General features: G+C 40.4%; 1 protein-coding gene across 10 annotated transcripts in view; it reads right to left on the bottom strand.

The window, feature by feature from the left end:
- lrp1bb (low density lipoprotein receptor-related protein 1Bb) overlaps positions 1-23,662 on the bottom strand; it is a 338,212-nt gene that overhangs the window by 14,323 nt on the left and 300,227 nt on the right. For 7 of the 10 annotated variants that reach the window (XR_005076787.1, XM_037108848.1, XM_037108851.1 and 4 more), the window contains 19 exons: positions 23,466-23,572; positions 22,073-22,205; positions 20,437-20,543; positions 20,061-20,193; positions 18,209-18,331; positions 17,886-18,008; positions 16,220-16,360; positions 15,795-15,929; positions 14,640-14,759; positions 14,239-14,480; positions 13,675-13,898; positions 13,005-13,111; positions 11,629-11,745; positions 11,139-11,312; positions 8,705-8,830; positions 7,947-8,111; positions 2,934-3,095; positions 2,184-2,358; positions 1,749-1,853 (listed from right to left, as the gene is read on the bottom strand). Coding sequence is in view for 8 of the 10 variants with exons in the window: in XM_037108848.1 (XP_036964743.1) it covers positions 1,749-1,853; positions 2,184-2,358; positions 2,934-3,095; positions 7,947-8,111; positions 8,705-8,830; positions 11,139-11,312; positions 11,629-11,745; positions 13,005-13,111; positions 13,675-13,898; positions 14,239-14,480; positions 14,640-14,759; positions 15,795-15,929; positions 16,220-16,360; positions 17,886-18,008; positions 18,209-18,331; positions 20,061-20,193; positions 20,437-20,543; positions 22,073-22,205; positions 23,466-23,572 (2,719 nt within the window). In the remaining 2 variants the exon portion in view is untranslated. The remainder of the gene's footprint in view (positions 1-1,748; positions 1,854-2,183; positions 2,359-2,933; positions 3,096-7,946; positions 8,112-8,704; positions 8,831-11,138; positions 11,313-11,628; positions 11,746-13,004; positions 13,112-13,674; positions 13,899-14,238; positions 14,481-14,639; positions 14,760-15,794; positions 15,930-16,219; positions 16,361-17,885; positions 18,009-18,208; positions 18,332-20,060; positions 20,194-20,436; positions 20,544-22,072; positions 22,206-23,465; positions 23,573-23,662) is intronic. The other 3 variants (XM_037108854.1, XM_037108849.1, XR_005076788.1) reach the window with 2 other exon arrangements.

Here is a 23,662-nt window from a genome sequence, read left to right on the forward strand (position 1 = left end):
CCAGAGAATGTACTGTATATTGTTGAAACCGTTTGCAGCTTGATGAATGGAGGCTGAGACACTAATCCCTTTTTCAGCAGCCTCATTCATAAAAATGGAGTAAGTCAATGTCGTGTCTGCATCGGGCAAATTAGCAAAATAAATAACATGAACACAAATCAATTTCACTGCTCACCAAGTGAGGGGAATATCTGCAAGAGAAGAGTCTGTTACAGTGACGTCACCTCTGGATGGATCCAAAATTGTTGAGACATATCAGTGTAGAAAATGTACAGTATTTCAAAGGGGGAGGGATCTTTGGAGATATAAACTGCTGTGGCTTTGCAGCAGAACAATCCAGATATTAAAATGTGAGCAAAATAAGTTGCACTTGGATAATGGCAGCTTGACCAAACTAAGGACCCAGGACCACTGCATACAGTTTACCAATCCCGCAAAGACATCCTTTTAAAGTTTTACCATCGTTGGTGTGTAAAGAATGCTATTCAGAGTGACAAACAAATACAATTACATATTTCTGATCTGAGAAAAAAGACATTCTTGCTGCTTCTAAATAAATAATTTCTCCAACTGGCCAAAACAGTTGTTGAAGTAATTGAGATTTTCTGCATTGTAAAGGAAAAAAAGAGCTTCTGTCTGGTCGAAGTGCTTTTCAAGAAGAATATTCCGATAATTCTCAGTGAATGAGGGCTTGGCTATTTACAGTAGCTGTCGCAGACTGCAGAACTGATGCATTTGAAGGAAACCTCTTTAACCTTTTTTTTTTTTAGTGCTTAATGCAACAGTTATCATTCCAATTGAAGGAGCTCTGCTCTGCAAGGTTCTCGCTTTGGGAAGGCTTGATGAAATATACATTTACTGAGAGTATTAAGGTCAAACATTACGGTTTCTTGACACAGACGTATCCATCATCTCACATAATCCCTGTTCTTTGCGGCAAATAATAAACCACATTATCAGGATCTGTTAACCTCCTCGAATAAGACGGGATCATTTGCATAGAAATTGATTCTATCCACTGGAATTTGTGAGGGATGACCACAAATTTCAATTTAACTATAGTGGACAATGGGCAGTTAAAAAAAATTGAGAGTTGGCTTTTGAAATGGATTTCCAATTTCCTCCTTGGAGATTACACAGGACTGCATGTGATTATAGCTGAGGTGGTATTAATCTACGGGCAGCCTTTCACAATCATTTCCTCGTGTCTGCCAGTCAAGCTTTTGTCTGTTTCAAGTTTTCTCCCGTTGGATTTCGTGGCATGTTCTACCACTGACACATACCTCAGCTTCTTTTTTTAGAGCGCAAAACTTCTTAAACCTGCTACTGAGTGTCAGGGAGGCCTGACATCAGCTCTTAACTGCAAGGAGGAACAGTGTGATATGTGCAGAATGGCAAGCTTTGAAGGGGTTTTGAAACCGTTTTTTTTTTTTTTTTATCTGCCTAAAAACCTTAAGCCACAGTGAGGTGTCACGCGGCATAAGACGGTGTACTGGCACTTGGCCCCCTGCTGTGCCGTGGCCTCCACATAGTGACATCAAACCTTCCCTCAACTTAAGGATTTTTTCTCTCCAGAGGAAGACATCTATCTTGCACTGTTCTCCGAGTGGGGAATGGTTTCCCTAGGTGATCTAAGGCAGGGCTTTCTAGGGCTCGGAGCCAGCATTTGAATGGAAACAGTGTGAATAATAGCGGAGAACATTCAATTTTTTCCCCCACTTTCCTCCACCCATTAAGCAGTGACTTACTGACAGAAAGGCAGGTTGGTGTCGGGGTCCAGGTGACAGGTGCCTCCATTGTAGCAATATCCGTCACAGAGCTGACAGCTCGGCGCTATTCTGCCATTTGTGCAGCTGGAGGGTGAAGAAATAATGGATGCTAGCGAGAAAGCTACACTTTTACAAAGAAGCAAAAATGACTCAGTGGTGGTTTTGTCAAACATATGCATAATTCATACAAAACAGACAAGTTCACCTGGCTTCTAATTCACTGACATTACCGCAATCTTAAATTGCTGTAAGGCATGTGGCCCAATACATTTTTTCAGATTCAATCAAATCAGTTCATTCAGCATGTAGCCTGCGGATACAGCAACTGATACCACAGAATCCACTGTAGAACGCATGCAGGCCCCGCAGTATGGCAGGAGGCATGAGGGACAGGAATAGTGAGCAGATACTCACTTGCAAACCACATCCCCCGTCTCCTCGTTAATGAGGCACGGTGCTCCGTGGCATCGGAGACACTTGTCCACCTCGCACTTGTTACCCTCAAACCTGGCAGGACACACGCACTCCACATATCCACTACTGGACAGCGTGCAGGCCTTGGAGTTCACGCAGTAGTGGTGGCAGATGTCTGCGCCACGTCCACAGAGACGGAGAGAGAAAGAGAGGGTAGTCTGTGAGCAACTGGGAAGGTACTTTAAGCTGGTTTGATTGGAGCTGTACAGGGCTTTAACGGAGTTAATCATCCACATGAAATGACATCTTAGCCACAGACGAAAAATATATCACCCCCTTGGGCGAGCAACAGTGGGAAAATACTAATGACGTGCAGTTGAAACTGTTTCCCCGCAAACAATTATGAGAAAGCGATGCAAAAGAAAATACATTATCTCCTCAGCACAGAAACACCCACAGGTTGTTTGATTGTGGTAGTTTGATTGTGTTCATCTGCAAATGGAGGCAAATGTGGTGTTCGTGAAAAGAAAATACTTTAGGGGTGGCTGCTTTTTGTTCTGCACTGTGTGTGAACTTTGAAAAGCTTAGTCCTATGGATTTTATGCAGCATAACTCAATTCAGATCCATTCTTTGTGGGGGATTTGTTCTTGCAGCTAGACTTGCAAATGCCAATCATAAGAAAGGCCAAGCGCCTGATAACCATCATGTGTTGCGCCTGCTGCCAACCAAGTATTGGGTGCGGGACTCACGGTAAAGACAACGGTCCCCGGTGTATTCTGCCATGCAGCGGCACACGGGCTGGTTCCCCTGAGTGACATCACACGTTCCCCCATTCAAGCAGTAGTTGTCACAGATCCTCCTCTCACAGAAAGGCCCAGAGAAACCAACAGGACAGCGGCAGGTAGGCTTACCTGGACAATGAAAGAAAAAGGACAGATTATGAGACCAGGAAGAGACCAAAACCAGTGATCCTAGTCAGGAGTATTTTCTGTGTAGCCAAATCTTGATATGTGCTGCAGATCATTGTTTTCCAAACGCCATTAAATGCTCTAAATACCTCAGTATCAACAATGCTGCACTGGGTAACATGCTCCTCCATTACAATGAACAAGAGCTCTGTCATTAATTTTTTTCTCTACATCACATACACTTTCCTGCAAGCACCCTCTATTGCTTACGGCTAAAAATAGTTCCATCAGATGCACTTCGAGTACTTACTTTGAGTAATGCGTACTAAAAGCTACACGGCACAGCTGTTTGCCGACATTTCTGACCCTTTGTTGAAAATGAAAGCGCATACTTGTAGCCCTTTAAAAGAACAACTTCCTTTTATATGTTATGTTTCTGCACAACTTTGCCTAAAATACCCAACACTTATTATGTTCCCATGGTCAAAGGGAAAGTGCTAAATAAATAAAAATAAACATCGCTTTTTCTGAGCATTAAGGCAAAGACTCATCTTCCGTCCATCGCTTTTTGGCAAACAGTCATGTGCGGGTCAAGGAGATGGCAGATTGGCAGCTAAGGTGCCCTTTTTCCTCAGTCCTTCAGGGCCATCTAGGTAATCCAAAATAATTCCCAGGCCAGACACAATATGCATATAATTCCTCAAGTGTCTTCTGGGTCTGCAGACAATCCTCCTCCTTGTCAGACGTGTCTGGATTATCTCTAACAGGGTGGCGTTCAGGAAGCATCCTAATCAGATGTCCAAATGACCTCCAGTTGCTTCAAAATGAGAAAACTGAGGGAGTGGTGATTCCAGTGTCTGTTTGTTCTTCTTCTTTCAGACATTTTCAACAGTTTAGGGGAAAAACAGCCCCTTTAACCAGCTGCAGTTTACAACTCACCTGCCTGTGGATCAGATTCATCTCAACCGGAAAAAACCCTCAAGTGACTTTGCACTCAATAAACGTTCAATTACACCCAGAGGTCGGTGGGTGTTCTGCGATCAAGGTTAAGCAGTGACTGATCGTCCACAAAAACAGAAGGGGAGTCTGCCTTTAGTCTCTTACTATTATCTAGTCTTATTTAGGAGTCTTTGCTGTAGAATCGCTGAAATGCTCCATGCATATAACTAAGGTGGACTGTCAGATGATACTGTAATTCCATGTGTGCTCATCACCACGATCGACTCACACACACAAAGCCATTTGATCCGCTGTTAATATAAAATGATCGATTGTAGCAGCTTTAATGTCACGGAGCGTACGGATGTCAAGCCTGTAGGTTAAAGTCAGAACATGGATGAAATGGATCTGTATGTCCACGGTGTTCAGCTCTATTTTCACATCGACAGTCTGGCACAAAATCCAGCTGCTGCTGAATTCTTTCTCTCCATCACAGGAGATGAGATAAACGTACAAATGGAATCCACACGCCTGTGCCACAGGCGCGTCTGACTGTGTCCCACTTGCAGTTTTGGTGAGTCATAATACAAATTTGACCTCTTTCGAAGCTGTGTGCCACCCCACTGCACCGCTGGAGTGAAATGAGCATTATTCATTGTTAGCAAAAGTAACACATTACCAGCAGGTGGAAACGTTTCAATCAAATCAGCTCATTTTAAAACGGCACACTCCCTGCCTCAATTTACTCACACTCGCAGTGGACGGGCAGGAGCGTCAAGGCTGGTTTGAGGGCTGTTCAAAAAAGGCAACAATCATCGTTGCCCAGACACGACTGCTTGCATAGAAGACAACAAAGTTGCCATGGATACAGGTCTCGCCATGTAGGTCACACTACTTGGTAATTTCACACTCCACAACTCTGTGGCTGGGATAATCTGGGTTTGAAATGTCCAAGAGACAATCATTCTGCCTCCAGTCACTTCTCTGTCAACTTAATGGCTGCTGGGGCTGTAAGCTTTCTCAACAGGCAGAACCCGTCCAACTCTGTTTCTACTGTAGAGGCTTAAAAACTCCCAGGCCCGCTGAACTACCCGTTGTATCCTTATCACTTGCTTTCAGTTCTCTAAAACTCAAGTGAACACTGGTACATAATTGCAATTTGAAAGCTGGAGTTTCAGGTTGTGAAAAAAAATCAAGTAGGCAATCTATACTGCAGTAAGCGTTTCTATGTACGGACACACGTTCAACTTGGTAATAATATTGGTTGCCTTTTAAGAAGAGAATCATAAGTTTGTGCGCTCTGACACTAGCAGACTTCCTGTGGCAGTATGTTAGCAGATGCATGATTTGTTTGCAGTGTTGTTGTTGTCCTATGAACATCACTGGAATGTCTTAGCTGTGTGACTTAGGAAACAACACACACATGGGAGAAGTAATTTTTTCAAACACGCGTTAACTGTTGTGAAAGGGTCTATTTGAACCCAAACCATGTTTTCCTAAACCTAACCAAGTGTGATTTTGTTCCTTCGACCTAGCCAGTGACAGAAAACTGAACAGAAACGGAAAATAAATGTCAACAGTATAACAAACTTTTTTAGTGCATGATAAGAACCCAGGTTTACTGAACAAGAGGACTATAATAAACCCGTTCAGTGACAAAAACAAGCTATAGCTGTAGACTTGTCGTTTTTTCCATAGTTTAAATGATAGACCTGGAGCAACATTAACAGCACTACATGAGTTGCAAGGCTGTGACAGCACAACAGTGTGATTCATTAATTCATGTTGAGTTTCTAGAACAACACCAACATGTGACCAGATACACCATCGGGCAACCTATAACAAGAAACCAGTAGGTTTTAACACACATGTAGAACAAAACCCAACTATCAACGTCTATGCAGTAAGTCTGCTAATGAATGAGGGGAACAATATGTTGTTTGTAAAAAATTGGTGTGCTACATTTTACTGCCAAGATTTTGATTTAAAATAATTGTTTAAAAAAACAAAGAGCAGATAAACCCTTTGGTAGATGTTTCAGCCAACGAGTGTAAATGACTGTAGCACCCAAAACACACTTTTAATCTGAAATAATGAAGTTGTAGGAGCTTTCAGCCAAGTAAAGAGATGCATTATGGAGATATTTCCTGGTCCCAGTAGTTTTAATTCAGTGCTATGTTTTTTGCTATTTTTCTGAAATGCTCTGGGGACATAATAATCGCCAAATTAAGAGAGGTACGAGTAACAAACACACACAAAAATAAATAAAATAAAAAAGATGAATAAAATGGGCTACTGCCATCTCTTAGAATGTATGTCTTTGTTTTAGCTTTTTCCCATGCATTTGTGAATGATTACACTCAAAACTACATACATACGGGATGGGATATCTCAAAAAATACTGCCAGAAGAGAGTTGGGAGAGTCTGTGGTTTAAGTATGTGCTTGTCGCCAAAAGTTCCATTACAGTGTATGTAAACTATGCAGTGATAGGGACAAAAGAGCAGGAATTCAATGTCACTTTGTGTTTTTATAGAGAAAACTGGACACTTTCCAGCCTCTAATTGTTCCTGATGTTCCCATTTTATCGCCAAAGTGGGGACTTGAAGAAAAAATTTGACTTTATTTGCTCCCTTGCTCATCTTCAGGGCACTCGCTGATATTCAATATCAACCGAAACAGTTGCCAAGCATGAATGAAACAAAAGGCACAGTGTTCCTGGCAGCGTGGCGAATATCACGCTTTCGTTTTCCTCTCAGCTTTTCCTCTTACCATAAATACAATACAACATCCCTGTGTAGCATGTTGGACATGAAAAAACCTGGTGGTGAATAAAACCAATAGGAGCCCTGCCTTCTCTTTATTTTATTCCTGACAGCTTACTGCAGCGATCCTCCATGATTATTCTGATCCTGATGATAGACAGACTCCTGTCTGTTTAATGAGCAGTGGTGATTATTTCGGCATCTTTTTATGTCACATTGCAATGTTTTAAAAGCAGAATTTTAATAGAAAAAGATAAAAAAAACATTGGTTTAATTTTTTAAAATACCAGTTTACTTACTGTTGTGCCGGTATGTTTTTTCTAAAAGGCCAAAAGAAAATATAAACAGATGTTATTCTAGCTTTAAATCAATTTGAAGGAATAAACATTTATACACAAATAATCACCAATTAAAAGTCCATCTCTCCAGCTGTTCAGTGTATCCGCTGTGACTCACTCAAACCAAAACATACAGCTTAGTTTCTAATTCTATTTACTGTATATCACTTGGTGGATCTTTAATAGCACACCGCACTTCATAAAACATTTACGTAGGAAAACAGGCCACACTTTGTGTATCAGGAAATTGCCGTGGTGATTTTTGTTTCATGAGAAATGGAAATGGAGATGTTGTGGATAATTGCTGTGATGGAAAGATGATGTACAGGGCTGTAAATCACAGATAGCATCTTTAATAGGGCTGTACATCCTGATCCAATTCCAGCGCTGACATCTCGGCATATTCACACCCAGTCGGTAAATTGTGGGGTGGAACTGTTTCCAGAAAACCATGAAAGCATGAAAGAGGACCCTGACATGAAAGAAGTCTGATATTTGAGGCTCGTTGGACGAGAGCCTCACTGACAAAAAAAAAAAAAAAACTGCTCGAGTGGCAAATGTAATGTGGCAAAATTTGAGCTGAAGTGCGTCAAGCGTGGAAGTTTAAAGGAAGACAAATGCGGCTGTGCGGCATCACGTTCTGGGTCAGTGTGCAGGAAGGAGAAAGGCAGGGAAATTCATGGAATTGAAGAAGTCTGTTTGTAGCAGTTTAGTCTTCCCAGAGCTGAACATAAAGGACTCTACAGCAGAATAACAAAACACAGACCTATTCATACACACAGTGCTTGATGCTTGGATTTGAAGTAGACCTACCCAGGGGTGAGCCCATGCAGGTGCCTCCATTTAGGCAGTAGTCTGTGCAGTGGTTGACCTCACAGCGCTCTCCTGAAAAGTCGGGCCAGCAGTAGCACCTCCAGTCTCCTTTTTCGTTGGCCAAGCAGCGGCCTCCGTTCTCGCAGGGGGGCCGGCACAGTTCACCTTCACAGCAGCAAAAGCCCACATCACTCACTGTGCTGCAGTGTGTAGCAGTCAATCACATCAAACAGCGCTATGGTGTATTGTCAGACAGCAACAATGGTGTGAGGTGTGAGCCAGAATTTTCAAGTAGATGAACAAAAAAACGCAAGCAGGAGCGCACGTCAGATGTCTACAATGCAGTGTTTTTGGGTCCCAGCTATGAACAACTGTGGGTGTCTACTCATATTTGAGTTTTGGTGCTGTATTCTGACAAGCTTCCAAAGTTAACAGTGGGGCAATTATGAAGTGTTCTCAAAGTGTTGAGTTTACTTGAGGCAAAAACAAACAAACAAAACAACAAAAATCTAAGATCTTTTTGAACAAATACCGGTAAAAACTTGTACTGCGACAGTTATGAAATGATGACTACTGGTGCTTTCACAATATGTTAACTTTTTTTTTTTTTTTTTTTGAATAGGGACCTAATGCTAATGCCACATTGCAAAATAACAATACAAGAAATCTAAGACATTACGTATTCTCATATCACAATAAAGATGTAATAGCAATATATTGCCCATGTTGAAATCTCAGTCCTACAACAGCATGCCTACCTGAGATGATGGCGTCGCTACAGGTGCCGTTGACGAGCACCTTCCCTTCTGGACAGGTACATCTGGCACCGGTTGGGTTGAGCAGACACATGAAATCACAAGACATTCTCAGGCATGGATTTGAAGCTGTGGAGAGAGTGGAAAAGGAAAAAAATAAATAAATACAAAAAACTGAGCCAAGGAGATAATCTGTCAGCCTGGCCTGAGATGAGACGGAGCCATTTGTTTGTACAGCAAAAAAAAAAAAAAGAAAATGTGTTTGTTCTTTTCTCAGAGTGAAGCTATTTCAAGTGTTTTTAATTTGTGTTTGTGAAGGGTGTGATTTCATTGAAGCCCACAGACGCACGGGGCTAAACATATGAATAACTTCAACGACACTCAACACACACTTGAATAATTAGTGTTTGTTCTCTAATTGATTAGCTGCACTTTGAAGCACACTGTTAACACTTACATATAGAGGGGTTGAATCAGGTTTTGATATTAATAATCAGTCTGCGTGGGTTTATGAAAGAGGTCCGGGAATCACTGCTTTAAACATAATGTTTGTGTCCAGATGCATTAGACGAAAGAAACACTCATAAGAAGGATCTTCAGTTATGATTTACAGATGTGATTTAGATCTGGAGTCGAAGGTATTTATTTATTTATTTTTTATGTAATCATATAATTATGTCTTCCCACTTTATGTCTCTTGACAAGTCATTAACGGTTACAACGCTGTACTAAAAATAATCAGTGCTTGGATTTCTTACACAGCACATGAGGATGAAAGCGCCGAACAAATCTAAATGGTTGTTAGGGTTTTGCTGAAGCTATCAAGCCTTCATGTCACAGCTTTTTGCAGGCTGTGCACATCTTTTTCCTCCCACAGACTTCACACCACACACTACATGGCTGGCCTTAATGAGTCTCCGGGGGAACGGAACAGCTGCCCTTTAAGTGAAAAACTGACCAAGACTGAGCTGTCTGATGCTCTATAACCATTAACTCCAGAGACGTAACAAATAACTGAGGCCGGCCTGCTATATGAGGAAAGTGTGGGAAAGACATAGTTGCATTGATTGACTTTGTCTGTGTTCTTTGGGGCCGTCCTTACATTATGTAGCTGAAATCCTCAACTCTATATTCAAACTATAAAAGCAAGGCTTTTTTTCATACAAGACAAGTGGTAAGTACTGTTCAAGTTATCTACTTTTGTCTGAGAAAAAAAAAAAAAAAGCCTTTTTCATGTGTTTTACCCGAGTATAGTTTATCTCTTATTTTCATACTGCGTTATTTATCTATAACTTGAGGTTTAACATCCAGCGGATCACTTTAAAAACTACATCCATCCCAACACTCTTCAAATGATCACTGATCATGTACAATGGCTGTCCGTGACCTGTGACAATATGTTCCATTCATGTTAATTCCTGTGGTTTGTTAAAATGTTGAATGTTACAATACACGTTGCATGTCTGTTTTGTTGATTGCCTGGTGAATACAGTGTGTTACTCTTAAACTGTATGAATACCATTTTGTAGGCAGTTTTTATAAAAAAAAGAAAAAGAAAAGAAAAACCTTTTCAATGCATCTTTTATCAAGCCTTAGAACTGAGAACCGTACCTAAAACTTAACCCAAGGTAACATCCGACTAAAACAATATCTGAAGGAAGTACAAAGTGAAACTACCTTGAAAATTAAGATTGAATAAACAGCAATTGAAATGCAGGACTAAAGTCTCAACATAAATCAAAAGAATGAAAAAAAAAAAAAAAGGTACGATGTGGAAACTCAAAACCTTCAGCGCACAAATGCTGATAATGGACTTCACAGTGAAGTAAGAGACATCCAGCCACATTTCTGCAAAACCATTGACAGGTTCACATTTGTATGTGTCAAAGGCTACATAACATGTTGACCTTTCCACAAAACGTGTGCGATCACAGTCGCTTTAATGACCTGACTCTCATATGGGCAGGTTGAAGGGGGGATGTTGGCAGAGTTACAGGCGAGACGGCTACCTAGCCGGTGACTGAGGATTGAGACTGTGTGTGTGGAACCACAGGAATAATTTTAGACCTTGTTTGAGGCGATGAAAGTTATATACCACAACAGGTATTTTGTAGTTTGGTTTTGTTTTGGACCTAAACCTAACTAGAGCATAAGCAGAAATGTGTGCAGAAATACACTCGTAATCCGCCAACGTTTATTACGGCATTTGGGTTTAGACGTCTCCTGTAAAGTCGTTACACTTTTGTAATAACAAATAATAGAAAGGATTGTGGATATTTTCAAGAGGGTAAAGGACTAGATGTAAATTTAAGGATTTGGCAAGTTAATTAGAGCTTTAATTTGGAACAAACGATACCAGAAACACATTATTAGCCAAAGTTCTGTGTTACGTACACCTCTTAAGACAGGTCTGGAGGGGATCAACGTGACAACTCACCATCTTGTTGTTTGTAACGGTGGGAGATCAAAACATTAGTCGGCTTCTCCATCCCCAAATTGAGAAACTCCACCGGCTGTTTGCCGTACTTGTGAATCTTGAAGACTTCGTGTTTTAGTCCAGTTCCGTAGATGAAGTCTTCAAATATATCGAGTCTGTAGGGCTGTGAAATCCCTGTAAATGCAGCAGAGAAAAATAAAGATGGTGAGAAAATCAAGTAACCCTTCCAGAACACTCGCAGGCTTGGGAAGATGAAGGTTTGTATCCTGTAGCGGATAGAAGAAGCAGGGATGTTGCAGTGTGGGCAGATTTGATCTTAACATGTTTTTTTTTCCTTCTTTTCGAAAGCTTACCCCTTTTGAAAACACACAAGCAGTGTTTTTCATTATGATGTGATAGAAAAAATAAAAAGTTGAGGAAACCAAAGAAAGGCTGGAACAGTGTGTGTTTAAAAAGAAGAGGATGTGCTTTGTTTTCCAGTTGGCTTTACCGTGTCTGTCACTGATTGTCACCAGAGGGTCCGAGCCATCCAATCTCATGCTCCCTATATGTGAGAGCTCCGGATCTGCCCAGTATAATCGCTGGTTGAAATAATCAATGGCCAGCCCTGTGGGAGTATGAAGGAAAGAGATTTATTTACCTGACAAATTACACAGGGCTCATCATGGAATCCCTCAATGCAGGAGCCCTCCAGGTTAGAATAGCTAATGTACGCACGTGGCAGATCAGCAGCGTGCGGAGACAGGGTGGCTTTTGTTTCTACCACCCTCTGGCTGTTTGCATTCAACATTCGTTTTCCTCGTGTCAAAATAACGAAGCGGATCTGCCGTCTTGTTGTGCGTGGCAACTTTGATAGCAGAGCGTGGGCGTGCTTACGTTACAATTTCAAAACCGGTGAGTCACTTTTACCTTCTCCCAAAAGCCTGACTGGATAATTGAGCACCTGGCTGGGGCGTTTAAACAGGTTTGCTTTTTTTTTTTGCCACAGATGATAAATTCCTCTTTTTGTTACGCAGATGGAGCACGCCTCCTTGAATTAAAGGAGGCCAAAGCAGCTCTTCAAAACTAGATCAGCACTAAGTGTCTCCCTATAGACAAACCAACTATGCCTGACTTATACATTTCCTTCCTCCTGTGCTCTATAGATTAAATCCACATTTATTGGCAGGCCACTGTGGCTGCACACTGACATGTATATGTCTACTCATTGTATTCATACAGTAGTTTATGGGTCATATAATAGAGTAAAAAAGCAGAACTAAACAAATAATAAAAACATACAAATCCGACTGCTGTGTATACTCAGTGGCTTCATATATATACATATATATATACATATATATATATATTCTCATACATTCCATTCCATACATTCTCACTTAACAATGGTAGATTCTTGTTTAAGTTTAACAAAATAAAGATCTGGACAGGTGATTAAACATACATGTACAGTAGATACATGTATATCTGTGACTGCAAACCCAGTCTACTGAGTTGAGGCCAAACAACTTAGCACCACAAAGGATTGTTTTTGTGCGTATGTCGCTGTTCTGTGTGTTTCTCATGAACTAACACCGAAATCTGTATGTGTGCACACAAGCCTATGAGGATACGATACAAATTTCTGCCATTAAATGTTCAATTCTGGCATCAACAGCAGAGAAGAAGAATGCCGGAGGATGTAAACATGAATGTATAAAATCATCATTATCCAGCATCAGGGATACAGACAGAGTCTTTGAAAAACACTGAAATGTAATTTGTTTTCATGTAAACTACCCAGAGTTCCTTTAAAATATCAGAGTTAAAACAAGAAAGAACAATATAGCAACATAAATGAATTTGAGCTTTAAAAGAAACACCTACCGGTGGGTCTCCTGAGATTTTTCTCCAGGAGCACTCTGCGTAAGGAGCCATCCATAGCTGATTCCTCTATATGAGAGTGATCACCTATTACGCTCCAGTACATCATCCTGCAAGAGACAAACAGTCATACTCTTACTTTTATCTTATTACTAATACAGTATACTTATTTTTATTTTTTAACCTGTGTTATATCCCTTAAACCATCTTCTTGTAAAACTGCAAAGAGAATGCACAAAATACGCCATAGTTCCCACGTGGCCCAATGAATGAATCCACATAAAAAGCCTGTTGTGTCCAACTATGTCACAGCTTTTGCTTTTCAGTCCAGACCTTGAGATTCTTTCATACATTTTCCACACTAAGGTACTCATCCTCACTTTATTTTCTACCGTTGATAAAGCATCTCATAGCTTTCTTGATGGCCAAGCATCCGCTTCCTATAGCTGCCTCACATTCCAGTGCTTAGCCAGTAAAAAGGTTTTCATTTTGCGGCCACAGCAGAGGTGTGTTTGGCAAGATATATTATGGGAACTTTTAATGGGACTTTGTGGTTGAATGGTTGATAATTATAATGTTCCGGAGAATATTTGCAATACAACACACCTGTCTACGTGGCATGCGTTTTGAGAGATTTCAGCGGCAAGAAAGAATCGCTATGTGCACAACTCACCCTCTGGCTGGGTCGACAGCGATGGCATATGGCTCTCCTGCTATGTCAGTAATCAGGCGGGTGCAATTTGGTCCCTTAAGTTGCCCCACGTTTATGGAATATCGTAATTTAGTCCAGTGGGCTGTGTAATAGCTGAACCAGTGCATCCGCGAGTGATCAGTCCAATAAATGTTGCCTGTGATCCAGTCAGCAGAAATATCTCTGGGTCGACGGAAGTCTGAACACTGCAAGCGATAACAGCCACAAAGTCAGGGCTCGGTTGGACTTTAATGCAGAGGTGCATCTCATAAAAGACACACAAGGAGACGTTTAATATAATGCAGTCGATTATTATCTGTAAAATAACTTAACTTGTGGGTAATAATAATTTATCACCTTTCATTTTTTTTCTTAGCTTAATTCTTACATTATCTGTGGCAATAAGAAATAACTAGACATATCATGGATTATTTGACATGTAAAACTCAATTTTACTATCTTTTTTTCTATCAAAGTTGACGAAATGTGATGTAAAAAAAAAAAACAAAAAAAAAAATACAAAGAAATAAGGTTAAATATACTTACAATGTTCCTAACATTCGTTTTACTTTGAGTTCTCTCTAGAGTGTCTTTGTAAAAAATCCCCCCAGGGTTAAATTGGGTTGCCCAGATAAACTTCTGGTGGTGAAACAGAGCATCCATCCCAATAATTCGGGCATTGTCCTCAATGTGAGTGAGAATCTTGTGCCCGTGGCTCTGGTTAAATGGGTACACAAAACTTCGGATCTCGGTGTCGTTGGCTATGTAGAGCACTCGATCTTCTGGTCCTGCCGTGATGAGTTATTAACATGTAAAAAAAAAAAAAAAAAAGAATACAAAAGAAAATTGGTTAAAAGTGTATTAGACAATGTACTCTTTTACATATTCATTAACGTGTATGCAAGGTACATCAAAGGACTCCTTTGTAACGAACTCGATGATCATACCTTTTGCTATGCAGTTGCCATTGATCTCCTTGTAGTTTCTGTCACATGTGCACTTGAAAGATCCTTTGGTGTTGGTGCAATAATGTGGACACGTGTCAAACTGCAGACATTCGTTGATCTCTGAAAAAAAACAGAAAAACCCTGATTTACTTGGGAACAAATAACTTCATTATATATTTCGATCAGTAATCAAAAACTTTGTACTCGTTCAGAGGTGATGCGTTATAAATGTACAAGCACACTGCAGCACAGAACACTCGAGTCAAGACCTGGTTAGAAATGGACATGATGTGCATAAGAAACACAAACAATGTGAACCTTATTTTCATTTTCCCCATGGTAAGTGGGGCCCTAGAGCGATTGCTAAAGAGGCAATTTTATTCATGCGGTAAATGACACTTTACTTTCTATAGAGGCAACAAGCACCGAGACAAAAAGCTAAATCAACTGGGAAACAAGAGGCAGGTTGAAGGGTTGACTAGAAAATTTAAATACCATCTCTTGAGACTAGAATAACCGCAATCAATATTTTCCATCCTAAATTTTTAAGTTCATTGGAAGTATAGATGGCAAGCTAAAAATGCCTTGAGGAGGTGGAGTGAGTGGGAGTATTGTGGTATTTCTCAGTTACCAATATTTTATTTCATGAGTCTACTAAAGAAATACCTTAAACCTAAAATACAACTGCTCTGTTGCAGCTTATCATCAATACATTCTATTTTGTTTTTCAGTAAAATATTACAGGGACTGTCAGTCTGTGTCCTGTCAAGAGGTTCTCCACATAATGGGGGAAAAACTGGCAGCTTGAAACTAAGCCTGTCGTAAAACTGGAGGCAATAGCCTGACATGTTTTGACATGACAACTCAAATAGCCACATTATTTGTGTCCACCATTTCTGCTGCCACAAAACGGTCTGTTAGTTGGTATTACTTAAATTTGTTTAACTCAAAGGAATATATTTAGGTGACACCTGACAGTTTTTGCAACAATAACTTCATTAATGCCATCTTAACCTGGCTGATTCATGCAAAAAAAAAACGAAAAAAACAGTCCAATATGGAAAAACAGTACAGCAGAACTGGTGATCTCTAATTGTTTGTGACGATGGGGGGAAAAAAGAATGAATATGTTACTGTTACCAAATAACACGTTACCTTCACACTGGCCTGTCTTCTGGTTCCTCTTAAAGCCAGCTTTGCACTGGCATATAGCATTAACATTCGTCTGGTTGCAAACCGCATCCTCTCCACACGGATTTGTTTTCTTTCCACATACATCTCCGCTGGAAACTACAAATAAAAGACAGGACTTTGATTACACTTCAGTCCTCTGAATCTTAGACACCTGCTGTGTTTTTCTTTTGATGTGCAAAAGGCGAGAGGGCATCATCCCCTTTCATACAGCACACAACACAACTCAGACATGGGCATACATACATTACCATAAACAACAAAACGTTGCATCTAAAATGAGGAGATTACTGAGCTTCCTGATAACATCATCGTGACATTCCGTACTTTTCATCTCTTCCGAACGGCTCTTTGATCTGTTTGGTCGAGTTAACTGCCACTGTACTTACGGGCCTTGCAGTCTTGCTCGTCCGAGCCGCCATCACCGCAGTCGCTGAAGAGGTCGCACTGCAGCTGGATCGGGATGCAGCGCTGGTTGCCGCACGTGAACTCTGTCTTCCCACAAGGTCGAGGTCTTCCGGCTGCCACCTCTGCTTCAGGACACGCAGTTTCAATGGAAAAAAGGCAAAAAGAACTGATCCCACTGCTCAAACAGGAAGAGGTTCATGATCAAATATGCAGCTTGGAATTTCAAAAGATACCATACGATCTTTATTACTTTCACTTATGCGTCACTGCTATTTGAAGATAAATGTAATGGTCGAGTGAACTAGTATGCATGATAAATGCTTTACCACAGATCATTTTCAACTATAATCGTTCTGTAATTGTCAATTTGCAGCCTTTTTCAAAGGAAAGGACGTAACATACTCAAGAGAAAGCCAAAGCTTCATTTTCTAGCAAACAAAAATGCTGAGGTTGTATATTTTGTTTTATGGCAATCAATTTACTTAAATTAACTGTGCAGTTCTCATCTCTCACAGCAATACATATGGAAAAAGAATGGCCCCATCCACCACGGGCACGACAGGAAAGAAGGAGAGGAAAAGCGAGGGAGAGGGTGGATCGAGGGAACGGCAGGATTAAGGTGAGATTGAAAGGATGGATGGCGGCATGAGGCATACAATGGTGAGAGGTAATGGAGTGAGGTAAGAGATGGATGGAAGTATCAATGGAATCAGAGAGGAAGATGAATGAAGGACATAAGGAATGAAAGAGTGAAAGATGAGAGTGAAAAGTGATTTGTCCCTTCCTCTCCTGTCCCCTCGGAATGAACCATCCAAAGGGCTGGCCGTGATTATGCCTTTGGACATATCAGAGAAAATAATCTGCAGTTTTTTAGTGCAAATATCAGTTCTCAAAACACAAAAACAAAAAATGTTTTATAATGCAGCCTACAAATGTCTCATTTAAATACAGTGGCAGATACTTCACCCCCGTCTTCCATTTGTAAACAAACTAAATGATGATTTGCAGCACATTAAGCTAACTACTGGCATACAAAACAATTGCTGTGTGAAATGTTTTCCATTGTTCTCAGACTGCGGGAGTGTATGATTGCACAACATGTGCATAAAATACTGGACATGACAGGCCAAAAACAGAATTGTTTTGAATGGTTGTTGGATTCAGCGCTCACTTGCTGCCTTTGTGTGAATAGTAGCTACCAAAGTGGGGTTTCAAGAGTCCACAAGAGGGTCATGAGATAAAACTGAGTGGCCACTAGGTGATAAACATATTGAGAAAGACTCATCCTACAACACATTTGCTTGGCTTTTTTCCAGGATATAGTTATTTAACTAAGTGTCAAGTGTGTAGCAAAAAATGTGCAACCAACTGAATACCCCTCGCCTCCCCCTCCCCTACGGTGGCCTCTAAACATAATAACACTTGATAATAACAATCATTTGTAATTTCATTCAAATCTATTCGACTCAAATTTAAAGAAACAATAAGATGCTTTATGAACCACAAGTTCTGTCCCGGCCCCACTTAGAGCTAAAGTGAGTGTGGTTGTCAAATAATAAAAGTATAACTTTCTATTCTATCCTCACATACAAATGTGCTTATTCCACATTCAATATCAGATCATGTATCGGTGCATCCTGAGCTCACCACATTCCTCCTCATCCGAGTTGTCGCCGCAGTCGTCCACTTTGTTGCAGACTTGGTCCGTGCGCAGACACACGTGATTGTTTCTGCAACGGAACGGCCTCGTAGGAGGGCAGGGAAGTTTGGCTGGAGAAGAAAAGACACGAGAAGCTAATGGATGTGTCTTTGAAAAAAAGTAAATATATAAAGAAATAAATAACTGCTAGGGAACCTCGTAGAAAATGACAAAGAAGTATTCCCTGGTGGAAAATAGAAAAATAGTGGGTTATAAAATATGCATCAATTGTCTTCAAAGGGAAGCCGTGTAAGTGACAATTTCAACCCACCGCACATGTCTGAGTCTTCGTCGGAGTTATCTCCGCAATCATCCTTGCCGTCGCACACCCACGTGTGGAGTTTGCATAAGGTGTTGTTGCAAATGAATTCATCAGCCCGGCAGAAGAAAGCACCTACAATTACACAGATAAATTCCAAAGACTTCTCAGTCGAACTCAGAAACTGCTACAAAAGGTTCAAGGGTATAGCAGATGTGGCTGAAAAATTGTATATGGCTTTATTATATCAAAAATTATATTAAAGACAGATCATTTGACAAAATGATGCAGGCAGCTCTCAACCATTCTCCCTCCCACCTGTACAGTCTGACTCTAGACCTGACCTTCGCATTTCATATTTCTTGTTCTCATCGTATTCAAAACCACTTCCATCACATGGGCAGTCAACTTACCCATCAATGTTCTTCGATTGTTCTATTCTCTTTAGATAAAATGATGTTAAATGGTTAGCATGACTTAATCGCTGTAATAATATCCTTTATACTACCATCATAAAGTGGTGAACCTTGTCCCATCCTTGCTTGTGGAACAGCTAAGCCTTTCACTGATGCCGCTGTCATACCCAACTAAAATAATATCTCCTGTTCACCTCCAAATAGGTGTTTTTGGAGTATTTCTAGAACTCTCTCAGTCTTTTATTGCTTCTGTCCCAGCTTGTTTAAAACATGTTGTGCTGGTATCAAATTCAGAATGAAAAATCAAATGGGTTTGATACAGTAAAGTAAGCATCAAATATACTGTATATTTTACACTGTTTTCAATTGAGTACATATGTAAAAACATACTCTTAAAAAGTATCTGTTTTACAGCACTTTCAAGGATCAAAAATCTAAATATTAGTCATCAAAAAGTATAACAAACATTAACAAAAAAGGACCTAAATGTCAGGAATGGAATGTAACTGTGTACATTATTTGAGTACTGCACAATTTTGAGGTACTTGCACTGTACCAGAGTACACTGATATTTTCTTTACTACTACTAGAAGTAGTTTATACTTCCACTCCACTACATTTAGAAACAAGCACCGTACTTCTTACTCACTACATTAATCTAACAACTTAAGTTACTTGTAACGTTGCAGATTAAATGCTGAATCAGAGCCAAATGAGTAAATGTTTAAATGTTTGACAACATGATGAGAAAAAATCAAACATATTGGAAAAATACAGAATATCAGACCGGATATCGATCAATCCATAGTATACAAGATATGCATGCGTGTAAATATAGAATCTATCTTTTACTGTAACCTGGACTTTTGATATTTCAGTCCATTTATTAAGGAAAACGTTAAGACTTTTACTTCAGTACTACTCAGATGGGTGACTTTCACCTTACCAAAGTAATATTTTAACACGGTATCTTTACTTGGACTCACGTATGATTTTTGGGTACTCTTATACAACGCTGCCAAACGCAGACGCAGAAGCAGGCAGCTTGAACAACAAAGAGCGAGCTTTGATGACGAGCTGATATCCAAAATCTAACAATCCAAAATCCAAAAGGCAAACAACGAAAAGCAGGCAAAGGAAAGTCTAAGGAAAAAGTAAAGAGAAGCACAAAACTGAAAAACAAAACCAGAATCCACGGAGAACAAAGCGGGAACACAGACAGCGGACGAGGATCGGAGAGAAGAGGCACGTGGGGCAGAAAAGGAGACACAAGATGATAACAGACAAACCAACAAAAGCTAAAACTAACCAACAAAAGCTAAAACTAACAAAACAGACTTAAATACACAAGGACTAATGAATGAATGAAACGCAGGTGTGCACAGAAGAAGGACAAACAAGTAGACAAAGACAGGAAGTGGAAATTGAAAAATGACAGTCTTGCCTACCCTGGCTGCAGTTTTCCTCATCACTGTGGTCCATGCAGTCCAACACATCATCGCAGCGCCAGCGCCGAGGGATGCAGTGAGCGCGATTCAGGCAGAGGAACTCGTCCTCCCGGCACTCCTTCACACAGCCAATCTGTCGGCAGAGAAACATTGCAAATCATCAAAATTGTACCTTTTAGTGATGTTGTCAGCTGCTATCAGAGGAAAACCCAAACACTGAATGATTCATGTTTTAACCTAGATTGATCCGTGATTGGATAAAAAAAAAAAAACAGCTCCCTCACCACGGAAAACTACTGTAAACCATGGAGCTGCGCTGCTTAAAAGAACAACATCTTTCGGTCTTTTTCTTCTTTTGAGACTTCGCTGCACTGACCTCATCTGAGCCATCCAGACAGTTGTCATGTCCATCACATCGCAGGCTGGCTGACACACACCCTCCGCTGGCACAGACATACTCGTTGACGGAACATGAAGGGACTACTGGAGAAGGACAGAGTATATCAGTCAACAACTTGCTGGTTTTTTTTTTGTTCTTTTTTTCTCAGCAAGAACATCACCCAGCCAAGACCTTTTGAGCTTCTCATTCCAGAAACGTGGAAGCAAAAAAAAAAAAAAAAAAAAACTCCAGGTGCTGTTAACTGCAAGTGGAGCTCTCAGAGAAAATGTATTGGAACTTGTCACGGCTAAGTATTTTCTCCTGTAGGTCAAAGAGCTCACACTGTGGACTACCTGCTGCTGAACAAAGTGCTCTGCAGTACTTGGCCAGTAGTGAACAGTGGAACCCATAGAGCAAATGAGCAGATATATGGCAAATTGTAACCCCCCCCCAAACGCACACAGACAAAATTACTTATGTTGTTCCGCAGAAAATTTTGTTTTCAAGGCTCTTGGAAGTACAGAGATTATTGAGAACATTTTACAGTACTGTGTCAAAACTCGTCATATATTTATTTAACCAGTTGCCACTAATTTTATGTAAGGCCACTCATAAAAAAAAATACAAATTGAATATTAAGCCCACACAAAAGAGTGACCTTCCTGTGGGCTTGTTTTTGTATTCATCACGAGTGGCACTTGGACAGGTTGCCGTGACCTTGCGCCGGGTCTGAGTCTCGCACTGAATCACACTCGGTCCCTCTCCCAGCTGTTGACCAAGACAAGAAAAACTTTCTCGCTTTAAAAAATATTCCACAAGGACAACACAAGATCGAGGTCTATGTCATGCAGCTGTAACTCAGCAGTAGTAACTCGGTTGGTGCACTGTGTCCCATTCACTAGGTGACTGATACCAAAAGCCTTGTTCGCAATCCTGCTTGATTAAAAACTTTATATGTCCTTGTCATTTTGAGATTACATCCAAAATGGCAGAGTGCTCCAAGTTTCCTCTGGAATAACGCATATTCTCAGAAAACCAGAAAAAATATGTTTTTCAAACTACAAAAAGGGGTGAGAAATACTTTTATCCAGACTTTAGTAACATTTTCTGTACTGGACTGGAAATGCATCTGTCTACATCTGTCCTGTTCGGCCTTTTTAGATCCTTCCTTATTTGGCACGCTCCATTGAAAATGAAGCTATAATTTACATTTAAATAACTTGATTAAACAGCAATATCCACAGCATATGTAAGAGTCTTCAATTTTATTTAAATAGACAGAAGAGACTCTTTGATGCGTAACATCCACTTGAGTGGACAGATGTATCTTCAGTCACAGGAAATAAAAAAAATAATCAAAAAATCTGGTAAAAGTTTTTGCAGACATTTCTTATTTAATTAAAAACTTTAGTGTTTACCTGTCTGGTTTTCTCTCAATAACATAATCTAACGGTAGTTCAAGAATCAGTGGACATCTATGTGACTCCTCAAAAATAAGTATATTGGGGAAAAAAAAGTTATTGGCAGGACTTTTTGCTTGTTTGAGAGCATAAGCATCACGCCAAAAAACAACAACAACTTTATGATGTAATAATTCATGCATGAGAGGGCCCGGAGGACATTGGTTTTGCACCTGTTCCCTGGCAGTTTCTCTCATCTTCCCCCATCTTGCAGTCTTCCTGGCCATCGCAGAGCCACTTCAGTGAGATGCAGAGGTTGTTGTGACACCGAAACTGGTCCTCTGCACAGCGCTCCTCGCAGCCTTTCTGTAAACAGATACAGAGTAACATAACATAAATACATGGTACTAAAGCAGTGTGGTGTTGAGATTATCGTACGGTGGATGTGAACTGTTAAATATGTGAGATATCCTGACAGCGCTCTCGAACTCAGTGTGAATTAGGACAATCTGCCGTGTAACGGCCTCTATGAATACATCAATTTCATAATCACTGTTTACTATAAGGCTGATTGAGAGACAACTTTCTTTCCCGAAACTATTTGCCTGCACTGACCCAGAGAGCTGGCACTGGGGAGACACATAATAAAGGGTTAATTAGGGTTAGACTGCTTTGCACGGAGGGATTATGTATAAAAAATTGCTGTGCAAATGTTGAACAGAGCAATAAATTAACAAGAATAATGAATCGTAATAACAAGCCTTTGTCCTTGAATTATGCAATGCGCTGCGTCATTACCACTGATGGGGCATTCTTTGTGTGAATCCCGCAGAAATCTCTTTACACCATGCGGCGCTGATAAAGGCCGCATTTAAATTCATTTCCTCACGTCTTACAGGAGTGTGGAACTGTGGAACAATGCCGGTCTGAGGCCGTATAAATTAAGATATTCGGGCATATTTATGAACAACACAAGCTGTCTTTGTGCTGCTCAAAGCATTTTCAAATTTTAAACACAAGGTATTTCATGCCACTAATGTACTTGAAGGTACAATAACTCATCACAAGTATAGTTTTGGACTGCAGCGACCATGACGGGGAGATGTGGATCAGCACAGTGAATTATGCACTGGAATGGGATTATTTTCTTTGAAAAGCGGGCAGTATACCCGTCCAATTCAATTTCCCTTTCCAATGGGGATATTAAATGTGTGTGTTTGAGCTGCCAGCTGAGATACCAACACATGTTTCAATTACTTGTCTTAATTACAGTATCCATAAATACATACTGTAATTCGATCCATGGCGTTAAGCAAATCTGTATGCTTTGTACCATATTTACAGTTTAATTACATTTTTTTGTTGACTGACTTAATGCTCATAGCCAGTTCTGACCTGTAATGATATAATAGATGGTTGGCACATGGTAATATGAGTGCAGGACATGATTTCTATTCGTATTGACCAAAAGGCAAAATGCCAGAAAAGTGTTTCAAAAAAAGCTTCATTTTTGAAGTGTGCAGTATCTTATTCCTAATTTAGGGTCTTGGTATTATCTGTGCCCCATTAGCAGCATTCATGTGGGTTTATCCCTCTCTGTGATTAACAAGAAGCTCAAACACTGGCCTCATCTGAATTATCCAGGCAGTCGTAGTCCCCATCGCAGCGGAATCGGGAGGAGATGCAGTCCCCATTAGCGCAGGCAAAGTCCTTGTGGTTGCAGGTGACTGGCTCTACGTTGAGGATGAAAAAACACAACAGATACAAAATTCGCGCCAGTCTGATTCTTTCTCCAGCGTTATACCCCGGCTAAACATACATCC

This window comes from Acanthopagrus latus, chromosome 9, assembly GCF_904848185.1.
Source record: "Acanthopagrus latus isolate v.2019 chromosome 9, fAcaLat1.1, whole genome shotgun sequence".
Lineage (NCBI taxonomy): Eukaryota > Metazoa > Chordata > Actinopteri > Spariformes > Sparidae > Acanthopagrus > Acanthopagrus latus.